Genomic DNA, 25,348 nt, shown 5'->3' with positions numbered 1-25,348 from the left:
TTAACCCACGGTGACGTGTCAATTACATGCATCATTCACCACACAAACAACAAAAGCATCAGCAATCTGCAAAAGCATTTCTTCAACGGCGTCATCAGGTGCCCGTTTGGAACAATTTTGCATACCAGGTCCCACAGCGTCTTCTTGCTTGAAACCAGATTGCCTTCTGGACCCATCCTGAGCCCGGTGTTCCAGGACCCAGGTATCTTAGAAAAAATTGCCCTTTTTTTCCGGCTACAGAAAAGGAAGGAAACAGCAACAGCAGCCTCCAGGAATCTGCAGCCACCAGCAGGAGCAAGTAGCAAACACAACCTGCAGCTGTGAAATGCTCACATAACTAACAATGCCAATTCCTTATTAGCAGTAGCCTTCAGCTATGAAGCTTGAGGCTGCTCACAGTCAAAGGGAGTTAAAGTGACATTCAGTATGTAACCAAGAACAGGGCTCTTTTCAGGGAAGTGTTTAGTTGGACAGGCACGCAGCAGCTGTAGTTGCCCCTGTTATGGGTCTCCACAATATTGTAAGATGGCTTGAAGGCCGCACGTACGATAAACCACTCACCACCCTCACCCCCAAACCCCGGCTCAGGGGTAACACCCGACCTGGACACCTTCAGACCCCCGACCACGCCCAAACCCCCTGAGGGTTTGTTTGTGTGTGTGTGTGTGTGTGTGTATGTGTGTGAATGTGTCCACCACCCTCTCCAGAGCCCTGGGCCAGCAGCTTCGCTGCCCTTGAGCTACATGCCAGAAAACTGAAATGGCCACTCCCCTCCTGACTTCCCCTCAGCAGTCATCGTGCCAGCTACACGGTGTTGATAAGGGGTACTAAACGACGACCGCATGATTTCTCGCTGGGCAACTGGTTAATTCCCGGGCAACTGTTACTTTGACTTCAATCTTGCTAATAAAATGGCAATTAATACAAATTGGGCTTGATGATATGCTCTCCATATTTGGGCGGGACCCGAAACTCACTGTTGGGAGTGGGCTGGTTAGATAGCAAACTAACTCATGCCCGGAGTGAATCTCGATTTTGACCTTTCCCGCTATTTAACTGGCTATTTAACGAGAAGGTTAAATCATGCCCATAATTAACAATTATTCGAATTTTCAATTGTAATAATTAATTTTGCATTTTTTGAACAGATACCTGGACTTTATCTCCGTGCTGACCTTACAATTTAATGGTCCGTGGAATAAATTAACTGCACACAACAGCCCCCTACACCGTGGCTCTGCTGACAAAGGTGAACAAAGGAACTTTAATGTCGTAAGTATGTTTAATAAAAGGTGACATCTCCACGTCATGATTTTTCATCGTTATTTGAAATTTCACCAGAATATTAGAGGAAATACTTTGAGTTTGTAAAACCTCAATTAAGATATCAAGCTCTATTATTTTGCAGGATTATGTTTTAAAATACTGGAGGGACCGAGGTGCACCGGCAGCGAAACTACTTGTGACATTTCCAACCTATGGAAATAGTTACATCCTTAAAACCTCCAAAACAGGGATTGGCGCTCCAGTGACTGTTGGTGGGTCCATTAGTCCATACACCGGCCAACGTGGATTCTTGCCGTACCACGAGGTAATAATGCTGCAAATATCATCAAATTATCAAATTATCAATTCTCAGAAATTGATCTTAAATAGAAAGTGATCAGGAATAAATTGTTACAAAATATTGTGGTAGAATTTTCTCGCTGGTCCTGGAGGAGATTAAGTAGATGCTTTGTGTATCTGAATAAAGATTGCAATGGATATTAAATCTATATTATATTTCTATGTGTACATATTTATTTGTCTAGAATCAGGTTGAAATAGGTATAGGAACAGATGAGTGCCGCCAACTTTATTTTTCTGGAAACTATGAGAGGTTTTGCTTCTCCAGAAACAAATCAGTGGAATGATTGGCCGGCATTCTCCGGACGTTGGGAATCTTTCTTCCTGATGGCAGCGGTTTCCCATCCCGGCGGCCTGGGGTGGGTTCAAATGGAAAATCCCATTGACAAGCGGTGGGAAGGGGGAATCCCGCTGCCAGCGAACAGGAAACACATGGCGGGGAGACTGGAGAATGCCGCCCGTCGTGTTGAGATGCTGACAGCTACCTCCAGCCCGACATGGGGCCCCGCGCCAGTCGTGGGAGAACAACTGGGAGACGCTGACACCAAACATCATACAACCTTTCATTTAAACATGCTGAAGTATATTTTGTGCTGAAATCCACCAATTCATTCGTGTGTGTGGTAGTCACCACTGTTGTATTATATTGTATATACTGCACTGCATACGAGGGTATTACGGTAAGGCCCCTGTGCTACAGGTACGGGGGTACATCCCTACATCCTCAAGCAGACACGCCAAAAAGGACTTTGCACATTGGCTAGCTTGCTTTGAAGCATACATGGGATCTGCGACAGACCCAATCCCAGAAGCACAGAAGCTCCAGATTCTGTACACGCGGCTGAGCTCCGATGTCTTTCCCCTCATCCAGGACGCGCCTACCTACGCAGAGGCCATGGCGCTACTGAAGGAGAACTACGCTCAGCAGACCAACAAGATCTACGCCAGGCTGTGGAAGATTTCTGGCATGCCCTGCTCGCCCTGGTGAGAGACTGTGATTGCCAGGCCGTTTCAGCTGTTGAAAATTCTAACCTGCTACTTAGAGACGCGTTCATTAGGGGCATAGGGTCGGCCTACACCCGCCAGCGCCTCTTAGAAGGGGCAACGCTTGACCTCGCGGCGACCAAGAAACTAGCGCTCTCGCTCACAGTCACCTCACGCAACGTACAGGCGTATGCCCCCGACCTGCCCAGCCCAACCCCCTGTGTATCATGGACCCCGCCAGCGGCCACCCCATTGTGAACCCCATCAGCGACCGCCCCCAGCCAACCCCACGCCTGCGCCGCGCGGCAGCCAACCAATCCCGGGGGACCCAGGTGCTACTTCTGCAGACAGACAAAACACCCCCGGCAGCGCTGCCCGGCGCGGAGCGCGCTCTGCAAGGCCTGTGGCAAGAAAGAACATTTCGCTGCAGTGTGCCAGGCCCGCTCAATCGCCGCTATTGTCCCTGCACCCGCCGCGTGCGGCCAGTGGGCGCCGCCATCTTCCTCGCCTCAGACCACGTGCGGCCCGTGGGCGCCGCCATCTTGCTTGCCTCACAACCAATGGGCGGAGCCATCTTGCCTGCCTCAGGACGTGTGCGGCCCATGGTCACCGCCATCCTCCCCGCCTGAGGACCCCTGCCCGTCGGGCACCTCATCAGGCCGCTCATCGCCTGCCACCGCCGACGACCAGCCACATCTCGCCTCCGTCACGATCAACCAGTCCCGACCGCACAATCTCGCGACCGCGTCGACAAAGGTGAAGGTCGACGGGCATGAGATATCCTGCCTTCTGGACTCCGGGAGCACTGACAGCTTCATCCACCCCGATACGGTAAGGTGCTGCTCCCTCGCGTACACCCCATTAACCAAAGAATCTCCCTGGCCTCCGGATCCCACTCCGTGGCGATCCGGGGGTACTGCATCGCCACCCTCACCATCCAGGGTGTAGAGTTCAGCGGTTTCCGGCTCTACGTCCTCCCCAACCTCTGCTCTGCTTTGCTAGTCGACCTGGACTTCCAGTGCAACCTCCAGAGCCTAACACTGAAATTTGGTGGGCCCCTATCATCCCTTACTGTGTGCGGCCTCGCGACCCTTAAAGTCGACCCATCTTCTCTGTTTGCAAACCTCACCCCAGAGTGCAAACCCATCGCCACCAGGAGCAGACGGTACAGCGCCCAGGACAGGACCTTCATCAGGTCTGAGGTCCAGCGGCTGCTGCGGGAAGGTATCATCGAGGCCAGCAACAGCCCCTGGAGAGCCCAAGTGGTAGTGGTCAAAACTGGGGAGAAAAACAGGATGGTCGTTGACTACAGTCAGACCATCAATCGGTACACGCAGCTCGACACGTACCCCCTCCCACGCATATCTGATATGGTCAATCAGATTGCACAGTACCGGGTCTTCTCGACAGTGGACCTGAAATCTGTCTTCCACCAGTTCCCCATTCGCAAGGCGGACCGCCCGTACACCACGTTTGAAGCCTTTACCATTTCTTTCGGGTTCCCTTCGGCGTCACTAACGGGGTCTCAGTCTTCTAACGGGAGATGGACCGAATGGTTGACTGGTACGGACTGCAGGCCACTTTCCCGTACCTGGATAACATCACCATCTGCGGCCATGACCAGCAGGACCACGACGCTAACCTTTCCAAATTTCTCCACACCGCCAAACTCCTCAACCTAACCTACAACAAGAAGTGTGTGTTCAGCACGAACCGATTAGCCATCCTCGGCTATGTGGTTCAGAACGGAGTTCTAGGGCCCGACCCCAATCGCAAGTGCCCCCTCATGGAACTCCCCCTTCCCCACTGCCCCAAGGCCCTCAAACGATGCCTGGGGTTCTTTTCGTACTACAACCAGTGGGTCCCAAACTATGCGGACAAGGCCCGCCCACTCGTCCACTCCACCGGTTTCCCACTGACGGCCATGGCTCAGCAGGCTCACAACCTTATCAAGGCCGACATCGCCAAGGCCGCGATGCACACGGTCGACGAGACGCTCCCCTTCCAAGTCGAGAGCGATGCATCAGACGTCGCTCTGGCCGCCACCCTCAACCAGGCAGGCAGGCCCGTGGCATTCTTTTCCCGCACCCTCCATGCCTCCGAAATTCGGCACGCCTCCGTCGAAAAGGAGGCTCAAGCTATCATTGAAGCTGTCTCCTCACAGACCAACGGTCAGTTTCCTTCATGTTTAACAACACCCAGCGGGGTAAGATCAAAAATGATAAGATCTTGCGGTGGAGGATCGAGCTCTCCACCTTTAATTAAGAGATTTTGTATCCCCCCGGTAAGCTCAACGAGCCCCCCGATGCCCTGTCCCGAGGTACATGTGCCAGCGCACAAGTGGACCAACTACAGACCCTGCACGGCGATCTCTGTCACCCGGGGGTCACCCGCTTTTATCACTTCATTAAGGCCCGCAATCTGCCCTACTCCATCGAGGAAGTCAGGGCTGTCACCAGAGACTGCCAGGTCTGCGCGGAGTGTAAACCACACTTCTACCGGCCAGACCGTGCGCGCCTGGTGAAGGCCTCCCGCCCCTTTGAACGCCACAGTGTGGACTTCAAAGGGCCCCCCTTCCACCGACCGCAACATGTATTTTCTCAATGTGGTCGACGAATATTCCAGATTCCCCTTCACCATCCCATGCCCCGAAATGACATCTGCCACCGTCAACAAAACCCTCAACACCATCTTCGCTCTGTTCGGTTTCCCCGCCTACGTCCACAGCGACCGGGGATCCTCACTTATGAGCGAGGAGCTGCGTCAGTACCTGCTCAACAGGGGCATTACCTCGAGCAGGACGACCATCTACAACCCCAGGGGAAACGGGCAGGTGGAGCGGGAGAATGGGACGGTCTGGAGGGCCGTCCAGCTGGCCCTACGGTCCAGATATCTCCCGGCCTCCCACTGGCAGAGGTCCTCCCCGACGCACCCCACACCATTCGGTCGCTCCTGTGCACGGCGACTAACGAAACCCCCCATGAACGACTCTTTGCCCTCCCCAGGAAGTCCACCTCTGGGGTTTCGCTCCCAACGTGGCTGGCAGCTCCAGGACCCGTTCTCCTCCGCAAGCACGTGTAGCTCCACAAGGCGGACCCGTTGGGTGAGAGGGTACAGCTACGCAGCTACTCCACGCAAACCCGCAGTACGCCTACGTAGCGTACCCTGATGGCCGCCAAGACCCAGTCTCCCTCAGGGACCTGGCACCAGCTGGGTCCCCACACACCCCCACCCCTCTGCCCCGGCACCACCCTCCCTTCCCCCAGCGCACCCCACCACAGCCCCTGCTCCAGGACAATCCGTCCTCCCTCCCCTTGGTCCCACCTGGGAATGAAAAGGATGTCGACATGCTCCCGGAGTCACCGATGACTGAGCTGACGCCTGACTCGCCACCAGCACTGCGGCGCTCTCAACGATGTATCAAGGTGCCCGATCATCTAAATTTGTAACCTTCTCTAAAATTTTAATGACAACCTGTATGTAAATAGTTTTCCACCCCCCCCCCCCCGCTGGACTCATTTTTAACAGGGGGTGAATGTGGTAGTCACCACTGTTGCATTATATTGTATATACAGCCCTGCATACGAGGGTATTACGGTAAGGCCCCTGTACTACAGGTACGGGGGTAGATCCCTGCCTGCTGGCTCCGCCCAGTAGGCGGAGTATAAATGTGTGTGCTCACCGAACAGCAGCCTTTTCGGCAGCAGCTGTAGGAGGCCACACATCTCTGTGTAATAAACCCTCGATTACTCTCTCTTCTCGTCTCGTTGTAATTGATAGTGCATCAGTGTGCGGAAGTAGAAGATGATTCACTTGAGTGAACCGCCCCATTGTTCAGTAGTTTGATTGAGGACTAGACCTAAACGAGTGGATGAGTTCAACATTTGGGAAGCAATTTGATGAGGTATTTAAAAATGAAGTAAATCTTTACAGGTGACTCATTGTTTTTCTGTATAAATGGTGTGTTATATTGGGCCATAAGACCATAATACCTAGGAGAAGCAGTGGGCCATTCAGCCCATCAGGTCTGCTGCAAAATTTAGTGAGATCATGACTGATCTGATGTGATAATCCCCAACTCCACTTTTCAACCTTATCCCCAGAACCCTTATTCTGAGTTAAACCAGAATTCGCTGCTCAGGAAGATCCCACTGGCAGCCCCCCCCCCCCCCCCCCCCCAGCTTGTGGGTTTCCCAGTGGTGCGGGGTGGCTTCAATGGGAAATCCCGCTGACAAGCAGTGGGATGACAGATCCCTCTGCCAGGGAACGGCGTGTTGCCGGGAAACACATGGCTAAGGGAAGAGAGAATCCTGCCCTGAATCTGATTAAACTCAACACACCCACCATTTTAGTTGCAATGAATTCTGATTGATCAGATTATTATCAAATCTGTCAGCCTGAGAAAGAATAAAATCACTCCCGTCCCCCCCGCCCACTCCAACTTCAACACAAATTCCCACTGAAATGACACAATTCACTGTGCTGGAATCTGCGCAGCCCCGCGCCGAAATCGCGCCTGGCAAGCAGCAGGGGCGGAGAATCGACTTTGACGCCCGAATCGGGCCTGGTGCTGCGCAGCTGAGGGGCTATTGCCAGAGGCCCTCCCAGCGATACTCTGACCACGATCGCTCGATTTCCCGGCAGCGCGGTTCTAACCAGGTATGGCCAGTCGGGATTCCCGCACGGCGATTGCGGACGCAGTCCGCGGCTGCCCTGGTGGGGAGCGGGGGGGGGGATCTATCACCGGGGGGGGGGGGGGCTTATGGGCGGTCGGGGCAGCGATTGGGTGGGTCGGATGGAGCGGCGTGGGGCCGTTCAGAGGGACCTTGTTTCTTAGTGCTGGTCCACGGTCCGAATCAGCCATGGCGCTCACCGCGGCCGCTGGAGGCCGCCACAGTGCGCATGCGCGGACTTTGCAACTGGAAGTGCGGGGCCCTTATCCGCAGCCAAAGCTGCGGGAAGCACCCCGGATCACTGCCAGCCCCCTGCAGGAAAGTGAATTGTTCTCTATTTTTTGCAGGAAACTGGGGAGTGAAACACCACGTTTCTACGTTGGCATGGAGACATAGCCCCATTTGTGGAGAATCCAGCCCACTATTTTTACAGCTCCTCCACTAATACTGTGGGTGGAGATCAGAAAAACCTTCAGGGAAATTCCAGGCTTAGATCTCACCTGATCACAGGTCACAGAGACATCACAAAGTGCTTCAAATACACTGAACAATCACAGTAGTTATTTAGCACAGAGAAAATCCCACAGAAATATCAACGATATGAATATCCATGTAATCAGTTCCAATGATGTTATTCACAGCAATGTCGGGCCAATTAAAACATGGCAGCAACTTGCTAAATAGGCAGAGAAGAATAAAGTTTAACATCTCATTTGAGGGGCGGGTTTCTAACAATATGGCAGCCTCTCAGTAAATCAAGAGTTTCCACTGAAGTCCTGACGTGGAACCCACAGCGACTGGGCTCAGAGAGTCGCTAACGGAGCCAAACGCACACCTGACGGGTTATAACTGTAATGGAAAATAATGCATAAAATGTTTTAAAATCTTCAATGGTACAATGTACTGGTTTTTCAAAATGAATTAATGGACCATCATTTGGAGCAGGAAATTCATTCAAATATCTGCATACAATTAAATGAAATGAAAAATGAAAATCACTTATTGTCACGAGTAGGCTTCAATGAAGTTACTGTGAAAAGCCCCTAGTCGCCACATTCCGGCGCCTGTTCGGGGAGGCTGTTACGGGAATTGAACCGTGCTGCTGGCCTGGTCTGCTTTCAAAGCCAGCGATTTAGCCCTGTGCTAAACAGCCCCTTTAATGATGTCTTGACATTATTTTTAAAAATAAATTTAGAGTACCCAGTTCTTTTTTTCCAATTAAGGACAATTTCGCGTGGCCAATCCACCTACCCTGCACATCTTTGGGTTGTGGGGGTGAGAGCCACACAGACACGGGGAGAATGTGCAAACTCCACACGGACAGTGACCCGGGGCCGGGATTGAACCTGGGACCTCAGTGCCGTGAGGCCCAGTGCTAACCCACTGCCACTGTGCCTCCCGGTATTAACATCATCTAAAGTACAGGTGATAATTGACGTTATATCTGAGTGTATATACACATGACAGGGATTACAAAAAGAGCATACACATAATTTCATGCCATAAAAAGCTGCGCTCATTCATAAAGCCTACGGTTTCTGGGCGGGATTCTCCGGTAATGGGGCTAAATGTTGATGCCGGAGCGTTTTGCGATGGCGTCAACTGGCCGCTAAGAGCAGCAAAGGGGGCCAGCGCGGCACTGGAGCGCTTCATGCAGCACCAGCTGCCGATACGGGCGGTGTGGCTGCGTATGTGCACCACGGCCCGCGCGGGTCCGCGTATGTGCACCACGGCCCGCGCGGGTCTGCGTATGTGCACCACGGCCCGCGCGGGTCTGCGTATGTGCACCACGGCCCACGCGGGTCTGCGTATGTGCACCACGGCCCGCACGGGTCTGCGTATGTGCACCACGGCCCGCGCGGGTCTGCGTATGTGCACCACGGCCCGCGCGGGTCTGCGTATGTGCACCACGGCCCGCGCGGGTCTGCGTATGTGCACCACGGCCCGCGCGGGTCTGCGTATGTGCACCACGGCCCGCGCGGGTCTGCGTATGTGCACCACGGCCCGCGCGGATCCGGGCATGTGCATGGGTTGCCCTCTCCGCACTGGCCCCGGGCAACATGGCGGAGCCCTACAGGGGCCCGGTGCAGAGGAACATAGGCCCACCCTGGAATCAGCCCGGCCGCCGATCGGTAGCCCCCGATCGCGGGCCTGGCCACCGTGAAGGTCCCCGTCTCGGAGTCGGATTCCCCCCTCCCCCCACCAGGACGGCCCCACAGCCAGAATGCCGAGGTCCCACCAGGTAGGACCACACGTGAACGACGCCGGCGGGACTCGGCCGAACTTGGCGGGCACTCAGCCGGGGAGGGCCGCGTTGAGCGACCCCCGACTGGCGCCACAGCGACTGTGCCGGCGCCATTGGCGGTGATTCTCCAATCGCTGGAGAATCGGCAGCCCGGCGTCTGAGCGGCGTCGTGGGATTCGCGCAACGCCCGGCGATTCTCCGCTCCGGCACTGGATCAGAGAATCCCTGTGTCTTTGGAAAAGAATTGGTGAGATGGTGAAGGCTCCATCCCATCACTGTCAGCATTAAAAAGATAATTACACACACATTTCAGACTTAATATCAAGTTGTGTTTATTTGGTGATACATATTTTCATTTTAGTGAGATTTTCACTCTTCAACATTCGTCTTCTTTCATGGGTAAAAATATACTTTATTAATTATGAATATAATTTGACTAAAGTAAAAATAGGATTGAAACTATGGGAGAACGGCATTCATTTGACATGTTAATGATACTTATTCTTATTGATTGACAGATCTGTCCATTTTTGAAAGGTGCTACCAAAAAAATGATTGAAGATCAGAAGGTTCCTTATGCATTCAAAGGTAATGAATGGGTCGGATATGATGACCAGCAAAGCTTCAAAACTAAGGTAGGAGTTATAATAATCACACATTTTAAACATAATCTGAACATCAACGTGTAAGAATTGACTTTATCTCCGTGTATTTAAGTTATAACTGATGATCTGTTCTGAGGCAAGTAGATTCAAATTAAAGTTGCCGATCCTAAATTACCAGTGTAACAGCTGCTGTAAAAACCAGGAACATCTTTGAGTTGATAATGTTGCAGTTGTAGACCCGCTCTCTACCCTCACCCCCAGGCCCGACCTGACCTCACCCGAGGCCTGACACACCCACCCGAGGCCCGACACCTTCCCACCCCAATGCCCGACGCCCTGCCCTGAGGCCTGTCATGATCCCCTGAACTCTGACCCCCTGATCTTGACACCCCCACCTCCGTCCCCTCTGACCTCCGATCATCCCAAACTTTGAACCCGGCCCCCCCATCCTCCCCCAAACCCAAATCTCTGACCTCTGGGGCGTCATTCTCCGACCCCCCAGCGGGTCGGAGAATGGCCGTTGGCTGCCGTGAATCCCGCCCCCGCCGGTTGCCGAAGTCTCCGGTACCGGATATTCGGCGGGGGCGGGAATCGGGCCGCGCCGGTTGGCGGGCCCCCCCGCTGGATTCTCCGGCCCGGATGGGCCGAAGTCCCGCCGATAAATTGCCTGTCCCGCCGGCGTAAATTAGACTACCTATTTACCAGCGGGACAAGGCGGCGTGGGTGGGCTCCGGGGTCCTGGGGGGGCAACAAAGGCCGTTTCCGCCAGCTGGCGGCGCGGAAATCCCTCCGGCACCGGCCTAGCCCCTCAATGGTGGGGCTCGGCCCCCAAAGATGCGGCGCGATGCCCGTCTGATTGGCGCCGTTTTGGGCGCCAGTCGGCGGACATCGCGCCGTTTGGGGAGAATTTCGCCCCTGATCTCTGGCCTCCGTACCTCCAACACCCTGACCTCTGATCCCCTGCTGATATCCCATCATCCCAATCACTGATTTTTCCCCCCCCCCCCACTGACTTCGAAACCATCCCCCCTCTAATCCTCCCTCCACCCCCTCCAATTCCATCCATTTACCTTATACCTTTACCTCAGACCTGAATGTCAAGCACCTTAGAACTGCAAAGGACATTTAAACATAGCTGGTTTACAGCAGCTCAGTAAAAATGTCTGTTTCACTCAGCGGCATTTTGATGCTGGGTCCTAGGGTCACGATCACCTGCCTGGATGTGGCCTGGCCTGACTCGAGTGTCAGGTAAGACAGGCTGGGAAAAAATTTGAGCTAAAGAATTGGGCACAGAGTGATAATCCAACAATGAGGTGGTCACTCCTGTTGTTCTCCACCCTCCCAGAGATATTGCGGGCTGGATTCTCTGCAGCCCATGCCAACCTGGGGACAGAGCCCCAGTTTCACAGGATTGCAAAATCCTACCAACTGTCCTGGCTTGACACAATTCACACCTCTTTAACCTGGGGTCACCCCATCTCTGGATCTGTGAAGATTTAATCACCTGCCAATGCTCGCATTCCAAGCATTGTCTGGCATCTTTGAATCTGTCTATATATATGTTTCTGGAACATACCTCTTCATTCACCTGAGGAAGGAGCAGCGCTCCGAAAGCTAGTGACATCGAAACAAACATGTTGGACTTTAACCTGGTGTTGTAAAACTTCTTTCTGTGCTCACCCCAGTCCAACGCCGGCATCTCCACATCATTCCTTAATCCTAATTATGTTTACTTTCAGAGTCGCCAGGTATCTCTCGACACCGCCACAAGGTTCAAACCCGAATACCGATCAAAGAGCCAATACACCAGTTAGTTAGTTCAAAGTCAATACTATTTATTTACACACACAGTAGGATCTACTCATGCACAACAGTTGACAAACTAAACTATCTCTAACACTAACGCCTATACTTAACTTCGGGTGCCCACTTAGTCAGAGGAACAATGGCCGTTGTTCGGATCTCAGGCTGTTGTGTTCGAAGAGATTCAGGAGAACAGCTAAGGTCGTCCGTCTGGTACGAGCGTTGACCTTGAACTTACTTGCTTCTAGTGATGCTGGTGGATTGATCTCTCCGCCTGAGAGCCAAATCAAAGAGAGCGAATCTCTCGTGGGGTTCCTTCTTATACTTGGAGGGGCTTCGCGCGCTTTTAGGCGGGCCTTAAACTTGGTCCCAATTAATTGGGCAGCTTCTCGATCATTGTTATCGATCTTAACCAATAAAAGGGGTGGGTGCCCTGATGGTTGGGCGTGTCTCAGGTGGCCGTTGGCCTTGCTTTGTTTGTGTCTTTCTGGCGCCGGGATGTCTGTAACAGTATCAACTACCTGAGTGTTAGTCCTTTGTTCCTCGGAGATGGGCCATCAATATGCTAATCGACCCAGAGTTTCGATTCCGTCTGGTAACTGCTTCCCAAATATACATTCAGGCTCTGTGCCTGCTTGTTGTCTAGCATTGTCCACATTCCCCTACAATCTTTGTGAGCGTCCATTTTGTATGCCAGAAGTGGCCATTCCAGATGGCTACAATCTGCAATGAATACATTCCATATTTTGGGTTGGATACAAAAACAGATTTTGCAGATCATTATTGTAATAGGCTGTGGGTAACAGGATATCATAGGGGTGACTGATGGAAACATGGAGGTTTAGACAAGTGGGAAAACATTCTTATTTCAAACATTCTGTTTGGAAAATAGCAGGGTGCAATATAATTGGGATGGAATAGTTTTTGAAAAATAAAAGGATTATCCTTGTCTCAAAATGATGGCAGGAATATTCCCCTCTCCTCCTTGTCCTGAACACAGTGCATCGAACGTGCACCATGAGTCACCTGACCCCCCTCATTTCCCTGGTGTTAAAATGCTGCATTTGGTGTTACTCTTCCCAGGAAAAGTCCTGGAAATCTCAAAGCAATGTGAAATTACCATGGGCCTCCTTTTCCCGCTCTCGCAACCTCGGAACCTGAATTGAACTCAGAGGAATGTCCGAGCCAATCTATTGAGCATTTAATCTTTGGAGGAGAATACATAAATCCTCAGATGGAAGACACATTTTATTCAACAATTGTAAATTGTATTTTTACATCTATTTATCTGTAGGCTCAGTGGCTGAAGGACAATAACTTTGGAGGTGCCACATTGTGGACCCTGGATATGGATGATTACAGTGGAACTCACTGTAATCAAGGACTTTACCCGTTGACCAATACATTGAAGACTGCTCTTGGCATTAGTAATTCTGGTAAATTATTAAATGTTACACAATTAAACATGAACTGCTTCATATTGCTGCAGTGTGTAATATTTCAACAAATCTTGCGTCTGCATGTACTTCCTGTGTCCAAACATCACTTCCTGCTGTCATACTTGAGCCTACCATTATGTATTTAAATACTGATTTCCACATTTAGAACGCACACTGCCTCTATAAACTCTCCCCCCTGTAACCACACACTCAGGGGCGACGCTGTCATTGCTTTTCTTTATTTCTTTATGGGATGTTGGTGTCACTCGAAAGGCCAGTGTTTGTTACCACCCCTCATTGCACCTTGAACTTTGTGTCTCACTTTCAGAGGCCATTTAAGAGGCAAACACATTGTTGTGGGCCTGGACTCACATGGAGGTCAGACCAGGTAAGGACAGCAGATTTCCTTCCCAAAGGGACACGTGTGAACCAGATGGTTTTCACAAGAGTCAACAATGGCTTCATGCTCATCATCGGGCTTTTATTATTATTTTTATTGAAATCAAATTTCACCCTCTCCCTTGGTGGGATTTGAAGCTGGGTACCCAGAGCATTACCCTGGGTCTACCACTAGTCCAGTGCCAATACCACTACTTCACCACCTCCCCAGACACACTCCCATCAGGGGTGACGTTATCATGTCTCAGCACGGCACCTCTCTGTGCCTGACCTATACGGGAAAGAAACTCCTCGACATCAACCCACTCTCCTTCTCTGCTCCCCAAATTACTGTAAACTTTGTAATTTTGCTGCCAATAATATCAAAACTGAAAGGCATTTTGCAAAATTTATACCAAATTGCTTCTTTCTTAATGAGGTTTGTGTAAAACCACCAGCAACTAGGTCAATAACTCCCCGCTCTATAACCCAGCCCCATGTCAATAATCTCCTCAATAACCCAGCCCCTGAGTCAATAATCTCCTCACTCAATAACCCAGCCCCTGGTCAATAATCTCCGCTCAATAACCCAGCTCCTGGTCAATAATCTCCACTCAATAACCCAGCCCCTGGTCAATAATCTCCACTCAATAACCCATCCCCTGGTCAATAATCTCCACTCAATAACCCAGCCCCTGGTCAATAATCTCCACTCAATAACCCAGCCCCTGGTCAATAATCTCCACTCAATAACCCAGCCCCTGGTCAATAATCTCCACTCAATAACCCAGCCCCTGGTCAATAATCTCCACTCAATAACCTAGCCCCTGGTCAATAATCTCTACTCAATAACCCAACCCCTGGTCAGTAATCTCCACTCAATAACCCAGCCCCTGGTCAGTAATCTCCACTCAATAACCCAGCCCCTGGTCAATAATCTCCTCAATAACCCAGCCCCGGTCAATAATCTCCTCAATAACCCAGCCCCTGGTCAATAATCTCTACTCAATAACCCAGCCCCTGGTCAGTAATCTCCACTCAATAACCCAGCCCCTGGTCAATAATCTCCACTCAATAACCCAGCCCCTGGTCAATAATCTCCACTCAATAACCCAGCCCCTGGTCAATAATCTCCACTCAATAACCCGGCCCCTGGTCAATAATCTCCACTCAATAACCCAGCTCCTGGTCAATAATCTCCTCAATAACCCAGGCCCTGGTCAATAATCTCTACTCAATAACCCAGCCCCTGGTAAATAATCTCTACTCAATAACCCAGCCCCTGGTCAATAATCCCCAATCAATAACCCAGCCTCTGGTCAATAATATCCACTCAATAACCCAGCGCCTGGTCAATAATCTCTACTCAATAACCCAGCCCCTGGTCAGTAATCTCCACTCAATAACCCAGCCCCTGGTCAGTAATCTCCACTCAAAAACCCAGCCCCTGGTCAGTAATCTCCACTCAATAACCCAGCCCCTGGTCAATAATCTCCTCAATAACCCAGCCCCTGGTCAATAATCTCCTCAATAACCCAGCCCCTGGTCAATAATCTCTACTCAATAACCCAGCCCCTGGTCAGTAATCTCCACTCAATAACCCAGCCCCTGGCCAATTATCTCTACTCAATAACCCAGCCCCTGGTCAGTAATCTCCACTCAATAACCCAGCCCCTGGTCAATAATCTCCACTCAATAACCCGGCCCCTGGTCAGTAATCTCCACTCAATAACCCAGCCCCTGGTCAATAATCTCCTCAATAACCCAGCCCCGGTCAATAATCTCCTCAATAACCCAGCCCCTGGTCAATAATCTCTACTCAATAACCCAGCCCCTGGTCAGTAATCTCCACTCAATAACCCAGCCCCTGGTCAATAATCTCCACTCAATAACCCAGCCCCTGGTCAATAATCTCCACTCAATAACCCAGCCCCTGGTCAATAATCTCCACTCAATAACCCGGCCCCTGGTCAATAATCTCCACTCAATAACCCAGCTCCTGGTCAATAATCTCCTCAATAACCCAGGCCCTGGTCAATAATCTCTACTCAATAACCCAGCCCCTGGTAAATAATCTCTACTCAATAACCCAGCCCCTGGTCAATAATCCCCAATCAATAACCCAGCCTCTGGTCAATAATATCCACTCAATAACCCAGCGCCTGGTCAATAATCTCTACTCAATAACCCAGCCCCTGGTCAGTAATCTCCACTCAATAACCCAGCCCCTGGTCAGTAATCTCCACTCAAAAACCCAGCCCCTGGTCAGTAATCTCCACTCAATAACCCAGCCCCTGGTCAATAATCTCCTCAATAACCCAGCCCCTGGTCAATAATCTCCTCAATAACCCAGCCCCTGGTCAATAATCTCTACTCAATAACCCAGCCCCTGGTCAGTAATCTCCACTCAATAACCCAGCCCCTGGCCAATTATCTCTACTCAATAACCCAGCCCCTGGTCAGTAATCTCCACTCAATAACCCAGCCCCTGGTCAATAATCTCCACTCAATAACCCGGCCCCTGGTCAATAATCTCCACTCAATAACCCAGCTCCTGGTCAATAATCTCCTCAATAACCCAGGCCCTGGTCAATAATCTCTACTCAATAACCCAGCCCCTGGTCAATAATCTCTACTCAATAACCCAGCCCCTGGTCAATAATCCCCAATCAATAACCCAGCCCCTGGTCAATATTCTCCACTCAATAACCCAGCCCCTGGTCAATAATCTCCACTCAATAACCCAGCCCCTGGTCAATAATCTCCACTCAATAACCCAGCCCCTGGTCAATAATCTCCACTCAATAACCCAGCTCCTGGTCAATAATCTCCACTCAATAACCCAGCTCCTGGTCAATAATCTCCACTCAATAACACAGCCCCTGGTCAATAATCTCCACTCAATAACCCAGCCCCTGGTCAATAATCTCCTCAATAACCCAGCTCCTGGTCAATAATCTCCACTCAATAACCGATCTCCTGGTCAATAATCTCCAGTCAATAACCCAGCCCCTGGTCAATAATCTCCACTCAATAACCCAGCCCCTGGTCAATAATCTCCACTCAATAACCCAGCCCCTGGTCAATAATCTCCACTCAATAACCCAGCTCCTGGTCAATAATCTCCACTCAATAACCCAGCTCCTGGTCAATAATCTCCACTCAATAACACAGCCCCTGGTCAATAATCTCCACTCAACAACCCAGCCCCTGGTCAATAATCTCCTCAATAACCCAGCTCCTGGTCAATAATCTCCACTCAATAACCCAGCCCCTGGACAATAATCTCCACTCAGTAACCCAGCCCCTGGTCAATAATCTCCACTCAATAACCCAGCCCCTGGTCAATAATCTCCTCAATAACCCAGCCCCTGGTCAATAATCTCCACTCAATAACCCAGCTCCTGGTCAATAATCTCCAGTCAATAACCCAGCCCCTGGTCAATAATCTCCACTCATTAACCCAGCCCCTGGTCAATAATCTCCACTCAATAACACAGCCCCTGGTCAATAATCTCCACTCAATAACAAAGCTCCTGCTCAAAGACTCCACTTGCTCCCGGCTCATGTGTCTGCTCAGCACCTTCTTTATTCCCCTATAGCTCTTCAACTCAGTGAGGTATTTGACCCACTGACTTGCCACCTGCTCGGGAACCTCTCTGGTCCCCATTTAAATTAGAATAAATTAGAACCTCTCCGGCCCCCCAGCCGTGAGTTTCTCAGCGTCGCACCGTTTTCCGATGTCGGAATTCTCTCTTCCCAGCACCCCTTCAATGGGAATTTCCATTGAAGCCACCTCACACCGCCCCATGCCACCCCACGCCACCCCCCCACGCCACCCCACCCCACACCGCCCACCACACGCCACCCCACCCCACGCCACCCCACCCCACGCCACCCCACCCCACCCCACACCGCCCCACACCACTCCAGCCCACGCCACGCCACCCCCCCACGCCACCCCACCCCACACCGCCCACCTAACCCCACCCCACCCACACTGCCCCACGCCACCCCACCCCACCCCACGCCGCCCCACCCCATGCCACCCCACGCCGCCCAACCCCACACCGCCCCACCCCACCCCATGCCACCCCACACCACCCCACGCCACCCCACCCCACCCCACGCCACCCCACGCCGCCCCACCCCACCCCACGCCGCCCCACCCCACCCCACGCCGCCCCACACCACCCCACGTCGCCCACGCCGCCCCACGCCGCCCCACCCCACGCCACCCCACCCCATGCCACCCCACCCCACCCCATGCCACCCCACGCCGCCCTACGCCACCCCACCCCACCCCACCCCGCCCCACGCCGCCCCACCCCACCCCACCCCATGCCACCCCACGCCGCCCTACGCCACCCCACCCCGCCCCACGCCGCCCCACGCCGCCTCACCCCACCCCACCCCACCCCACCCCACTCCACCCCACGCTGCCCACGCCGCCCCACGCCGCCCACGCCACCCCACGCCACCCCACGCCGCACACGCCACCCCACGCCGCCCCACGCCACCCCACGCCGCCCACGCCACCCCACCTGCCCCACGCCGCCCCACCCCACACTACCCCACGCCACCCCACACCGCCCACGCCGCCAACGCCACCCCACCCCACGCCACCCCACGCCGCCCACGCCACCCCACGCCACCCCACCCCGCCCCACGCCGCCCACGCCACCCCACGCCACCCCACGCCACCCCACGCCGCCCACACTACCCCACGCCACCCCACCCCACGCCACCCCACGCCGCCCACGCCACCCCACGCCACCCCACCCCACGCCACCCCACGCCACCCCACCCCACCCCACGCCGCCCCACCCCACGCCAGCCCACCCCACCCCACGCCGCCCACGCCACCCCACGCCACCCCACCCCACGCCACCCCACGCCACCCCACCCCACCCCACGCCGCCCACGCCACGCCACCCCACCCCGCCCCATGCCGCCCACGCCACCACACGCTGCCCACGCCACCCCACGCCACCCCACCCCACCCCACCCCATGCCATCCCACGCCACCCCACGCCTCCCATCCCGCCCCACGCTGCCCCACGCCACCCCACGCCGCTTACGCCACCCCACACCGCCCACGCCGACCCACGCCACCCCACCCCATGCCACCCCACCCCACCCCACACCGCCCCATGCCACCCCACGCCGCCCACCCCACCCCACCCCACCCCACGCCGCTCCACCCCACGCCACCCCGCCCCACGCCACCCTACCCCCCCACGCCACCCCACCCCACACCGCCCACCCCACCCCACGCCACCCCACGCCACCCCATGCCACCCCACCACACGCCACCCCACCCCACGCCACCCAACCCCACCCCACGCCACCCCACCCCACACCACGCCGCCCCACACCACTCCACCCCACGCCACGCCACCCCCCCACGCCACCCCACCCCACACCGCCCACCCCACCCCACGCCACCCCACGCCACCCACACCGCCCCACCCCACGCCACCCCATGCCACCCCACGCCGCCCCACCCCACGCTGCCCCACTCCACGCTTCCCCACCCCACCCCACGCCACCCCACACCACCCCACCCCACCCCATGCCGCCCCACGCCGCCCACGCCACCCTACGCCACCCCACACCACCCCACGCTGCCCACGCCGCCCCACGCCACCCAACCCCACTCCACGCCGCCCCACGCCACCCCACCCCACCCCACGCCACCACACACCACCCCACCCCACCACACACCACCCCACCCCACACACCCCACACCACCACACGCCACCCCACGCCACCCCACCCCACCCCACGCCGCCCCACCCCATGCCGCCACACGCCACCCCACGCCACGCCACCCCACCCCACCCCACCCCACCCCACGCTGCCACACGCCACCTCACCCCACCCCGCCCCACCCCACCCCACCCCACCCCACGCTGCCACACGCCACCCCACCCCACCCCGCCCCACCCAACGCCGCCCCACCCCTCCCCTCCCCACGCTGCCAGGAAACCCAGGGGGGGGGCTGCTTTGTGTTTCACCTCTGCTTGTCCCGCATTGACCTCATTTAACTCGACTGACCTGGTTTCAGCCTTTTTGCATTCTTTGGGTTCTATCCCAACTATTCCTCACATTGTTGGCCTCGTTTTGGCCTCTTTTCGTTAAACTGGACCTTCCTTGGCCACCTCAACCCTCACACGTTGTCTGGCCCACTGCAGGGTTTCTAAACCATTCTCAGCTTTCTGTCCCCTGCAGAATCCAGCTGCTTTTCTGCGCTCTTTCCAGCCACTTTGGACTGTCTTTGAGTCTTGGGGCCTCCGACCCTGAAAGCTGCAGATAGCTAAATGTCTGCCCCTTTGCAAGGGTAAGTTTGGGATCACACCAGATGTTACCAGTCTTGGAACAAACTCACTTTGCAAATAAATTCGAACCAGTGGCACCTCCACACTCTCTCCAATGATTCTCTTGATTAATACTCTAATTCACTGTATTTCTGCTCTCAGGTGGAGTTTCTTTAACCTCCTGCTCAAGTAAAGTTTGCAGGTAGACATTGTCTCAGAGAATGCAGAAGTCCGCTTGCCGAACTTCTAAGCAATTTGGGGTAATAATTCACTCTTATACACAAACCCTCGGTAGTAACCGCAGTCGTCAGCCATACCTGAACACAAGCTGACCATTTTCCTGGCCATAGTTGCTGCTACGTCCATGGCGCCCCCTGTGGGTCCCTCACACACCAGCAACTTTCTTTTAAATATCCTGGGCGGGATTCTCGGTCAGTGGGATCCTCCGCTTTGCCGTCAGCGCACTCACAGCCCGTGGATTTCCCGACGGTGTGGGATGCCACTATGGGAAACCCCATTGCCCGGCTGCTGGAACGGAGAGTCCTGCTGCCAGCGGGGGTTCACTGTGCCAAGCCAGAAAACAGGTCTGGTGAGACACCCCCCCCTTTAAAAAAAATATTCATTCATAGAATGTGGTCTTTCTTGGCGAGCTCAGCATTTATTCCCCATCGCGAATTGCCTTTGAGAAGGTGGTGGTGAGCTGTCTTTGTAATCTGCTCCAGTCCATGTGGTGTAGATACACCCACAGTGCTGTTAGGGAGGGAGTTCTAGGACTTTGACAAAGCGATAGTGAAGGAACGGCAATATTTTTCCAAGTCGGGATGATGGATGGCTTGGATGACCCTCCCAGGTGGTGGTGTTCACGTGTATCTGCTGTCTAACTGCTCAAAATCACGGGTTTGGAAGATGCTGTCAAAAGAGCCTTTGTGAGTTCCTGGAGTATATTTTGTAGATGGTGCAGCCGTCCTCCACTGTCCCATTCAGTGTTTGGCAAGTAGTCCTGTGTTGTAGCTTCACCAAGTGTTCTCACCTCATTTTTCAGTCTGCCTGGTGTTGCTCCTGGCACGCTCTCCTGCGCTCTTCATCGACCAGGGTTCATCCCCTGGCTGGGTGGTAATGGGAGAGTGGGGGATATGTACCATGAGGTTACAGATTGTGGTTGAATACAATTCTGTTGTTGCTGATAGTCCACAGCCCCTCATGGATACCCAGTTTTGAGTTGCTAGATCTTCAAAATCTACCTCACTCAACACAGTGGTCGTGCCACACAACACGATGACTGGTATCCTCAATGTGAAGGTGGGACTTTATTTCCACAAGGACAGTGCGGTGGTCACGTCTGCGAATAGCAGCATGGACAGATACATCAGCGACAGGTGGATGTTGAGGATGGGGTCCAGTCGGTCTCTTTAGTTGATAAATTCGCTCACCAGCAGCTGCAGACCAGTCGAACAGCAAATCCTTTAGGACTTGGGCAGCTCTGTCAGTAGTGGTACGACGCAGCCAATCTTGATGGATATTGAAGTACCCCATCCAAAGTTCATGCTGCACCCCTGCTACCCTCAATGTTTTTTCCAAGTAATAGAACATAGAACATAGAAAATACAGCACAGAACAGGCCCTTCGGCCCACGATGTTGTGCCGAACCTTTGTCCTAGATTAATCATAGATTATCATTGAATTTACAGTGCCGAAGGAGGCCATTAGGCCCTTTGAGTCTGCACCGGCTCTTGGAAAGAGCACCCTACCCAAGGTCAACACCTCCACCCAACACCAAGGGCAATTTTGGAGACTAAGAGCAATTTATCATGGCCAATCCACCTAACCTGCACATCTTTGGATTGTGGGAGGAAACCGGAGCACCCGGAGGAAACCCACGCAGGCACGGGGAGGACGTGCAGACTCCGCACAGACAGTGACCCAAGCCGGAATCGAACCTGAGACCCAGGAGCTGTGAAGCAATTGTGCTATCCACAATGCTACCGTGCTGCCCTTAAGAACAAATAAATCTACACTATATCATTTTACCGTAATCCATGTACCTATCCAATAGCTGCTTGAAGGTCCCTAATGTTTCCGGCTCAACTACTTCCACAGGCAGTGCATTTCATGCCCCCACTACTCTCTGGGTAAAGAACCTACCTCTGATATCCCTCCTATACCTTCCACCTTTCACCTTAAATTTATGTCCCCTTGTAATGGTTTGTTCCACCCGGGGAAAAAGTCTCTGACTGTCTACTCTATCTATTCCCCTGATCATCTTATAAACCTCTATCAAGTCGCCCCTCATCCTTCTCCGTTCTAATGAGAAAAGGCCTAGCACCCTCAACCTTTCCTCGTAAGACCTACTCTCCATTCCAGGCAACATCCTGGTAAATCTTCTTTGCACCTTTTCCAAAGCTTCCACGTCCTTCCTAAAATGAGGCGACCAGAACTGTACACAGTACTCCAAATGTGGCCTTACCAAAGTTTTGTACAGCTGCATCATCACCTCAATGTTCAGTGTGGAGGTGAGAGTGACAGTCCTTGGAATCAAGGGCGCATTTTGACCGAGTGTGGCACCCCTAGCAAAACGGGAGACAATGACAATCAGGGAACAGTATTGGTGCTTGATGCATATCTAACAAAAGGGAAGATGGTTGTGATTACTGGAGGTCAATAAATTCAACTCCAAGACATCACTGCAGGAGTTTCTCAGGGCAGAGTCCTAGGCCCAATCATCTTCAGCTGTGCAATCAATCACCTTCCTTCCATCATCTTCAGGTCAGAAGTGGGGATGTTCTCTGATGATTACATAATGTTCAGCACCATTCGTGACTCCTCAGATAACAAAGCAGACTATGTCTGAAAGCATCAAAACCTGGACAATATCCAGGCTTGGGCTGACAAGTGGCAAGTACGATTTATGCCATAGAAGTGCCAGGCAACGACCATCTCCAATTTATGCCACACAAGTGTTAAGCACTGACCATCTCCAATAAGAGAGAATCTAACTATCACCCTATGACATTCAATGACATTACAATCGCTGAATCCCCCACAATCAACATCCTGGGGGGTTACCATTTACTAGAAACTGAACCAAGTAAATACTGTGGCTACAAGATCAGGTCAAAGGGTGGAAATCCTGTGACAAGTCACTCACCTCCTGACTCCCCAAAATCTGTCCACAATGGAAAAGACACAAGTCAGGAGTGTGATGGAATACTCTCCACTTGCCTGGATGAGTGCAGCTCCAACAACACTCAAGAAGCTCAACACCATCCAGGACAAAGTAGCCCATTTAATTGCCATCCCTTTCAATATTCAATACCTCCACCGCCAACGCAGAATAGCAGCCATGTGCACCTAACACAAGATGCAGTGCAGGAACTCACCAAGGTTCCTCAGGCAGCACCTGCCAAACACATGATCGTTACCACCTCAAAAACAAGGGCAGCAGATGCCCAGGAACACCTCCACCTGGAGATTCATCTCCAAGCCACTCACCAGGCTGATTTGGAAATATATCATCGTTCCTTCACTGTCACTGTTTCAAAATCGTGGCACCCACTCCCTAACAATACTGTCTGGGTGTACCAACATGCCAGGCACTGCAGAGGTTCAAGAGGGAAGCTCAAGAGAAACTAGGGATGGGCAATAAATATTGGCCCAACCAGTGACTCCTACATCCCAGAAATAAATTTTTAAAATCTGAACCGGAAAAGAGAATAAAAATCTTTCATGAAATCCAAATCATTAAAAATATGTTTACATTTTATTTTCCAGAATGCAAGTCATCATTTATAACTTCACCACAGGAAGTCGAATTGAAAACTTGGTGCTCTGACCAGCCAAATGGCTTTTATCCTTTTCCAATTGATTCACATAAATATTTCAATTGTGCTCGTGGACACTCCTACATTATGTCTTGTCCTGCTGGATTGAACTTTGACATCAGTTGTCATTGTTGCGACATTGAATAAACACGACAATTATAAAGAGACAAGATTGCAAATGCTGCATCAAAATGAATGAAAAATTAAAGCATGCAAAATGTAAATGATTCTACTGCCAGAATTCACTGTCGTAATGTATGATTGCTTTATAATTACGCACTCTATCTTCCTAATTTGTTTAATTGTTGTAATCAATATCTTATTTGCGACGAAAGATCATTTATGCTTATATATCAATATCTAAGAATTGTGAAAAAGAGAATAGTTTGACTATTTGCTATTGGAAACGAGTGTGATGTCATCAATATAGAATCTGAGCATGATTCCTGTGTGATTTTACAATCTGAGCAGCCACATTCAACAATGACCATGCTCGATATGTTAAATCTGTTTGATTTTCCGTCTATTCCTTCATTCTTGCTTTAGTTTTGCTTTCCTTTTTAAATCAAAAATCATGATAAAGTGAGACAGTGAGTAAAAATATTGTCACTTGGACAATTTCTGCTGTTTTGGATGTTCTGCTCCCTATTTATTTGCACCCACACAGAAAGGTTCAGCTGCTGGGGGTGGGTAAATACACAGACACAATGCCCTGTCGTCTGGGCCTATATCCTACCCGGACAGGAGGAAGCTGCTTCCAAATAAAGTCACCTCATTGGAAACCTGCTGACAATTAAAGGACAATCTCCATCTCTCAAATCCCTATACTAAGTATCGGTGTCCCAAATAATTGATTATTCCACAATACAAATGATTGCTGTCATTGATTTTTATTGTGGAAATAGGCAGTGGAATTTGATTGAGAGGTTTTGACCCCACTTCCCATGGTTTAAGTCAGGGTCAAGCCCATCTCCACATCTCCGGGAATCCCCAAGCCGATTATTGAGCTATCAGATCATTAGTTGACTTAGGAAAAGGATTCCACAACCCAGCTGGGAGGATGTCTTACCTCCGAGTGCTGCTAGCCAATCAAATTTTCGGTAGCTTTCCAGCCTCAGCAGTGTTCCCTGGGAGCAGTGGCCATGGCTGGGACTGCAGGCAAGTCAGATTTGAAGGTGAATGTGTGTTTTCCCCAGCGATCTTCTGGCAGGCACTAGAAAGAGTGAGGGGGAGGGGGAGTGCAGGTGGGGAGAGGGGGGAGTGCAGGTGGGGGGAGGGGTGGTGTTGAGGGGTTGGGGAGCCAGGGTATGGTGTGGGTACATAAAGCACATCAGGCATGTGCCTTTCATGAGGGGGGCCTGCATTGGGCACAGGTTTCTTGAAGAGGAGGGGCTCTCCTCATCCGGCAACAAGGCCACCGGGTGAACTAGCGATGGGGGAAAATGTAACTTTTAATT

The 25,348-nt window shown here is 52.4% G+C and overlaps 1 protein-coding gene across 1 annotated transcript in view; it reads left to right on the top strand.

Moving 5' to 3' along the window:
- LOC140393663 (acidic mammalian chitinase-like) overlaps positions 1-24,520 on the top strand; it is a 93,236-nt gene extending 68,716 nt beyond the window's left edge. The window contains exons 8-12 of the mRNA XM_072479950.1: positions 1,149-1,272; positions 1,409-1,591; positions 10,047-10,163; positions 13,231-13,372; positions 23,842-24,520. Coding sequence (XP_072336051.1) covers positions 1,149-1,272; positions 1,409-1,591; positions 10,047-10,163; positions 13,231-13,372; positions 23,842-24,038 — 763 coding nt within the window. The 3' untranslated portion in view covers positions 24,039-24,520. The remainder of the gene's footprint in view (positions 1-1,148; positions 1,273-1,408; positions 1,592-10,046; positions 10,164-13,230; positions 13,373-23,841) is intronic.
- The last annotated feature ends 828 nt before the right edge of the window (positions 24,521-25,348 follow it).

Source organism: Scyliorhinus torazame, chromosome 17 (assembly GCF_047496885.1).
Source record: "Scyliorhinus torazame isolate Kashiwa2021f chromosome 17, sScyTor2.1, whole genome shotgun sequence".
Classification (NCBI taxonomy): Eukaryota; Metazoa; Chordata; class Chondrichthyes; order Carcharhiniformes; family Scyliorhinidae; genus Scyliorhinus; species Scyliorhinus torazame.
The sequence above is the reverse complement of the archived record's forward strand: the minus strand, read 5'-3'. Positions and strand labels throughout refer to the sequence as shown.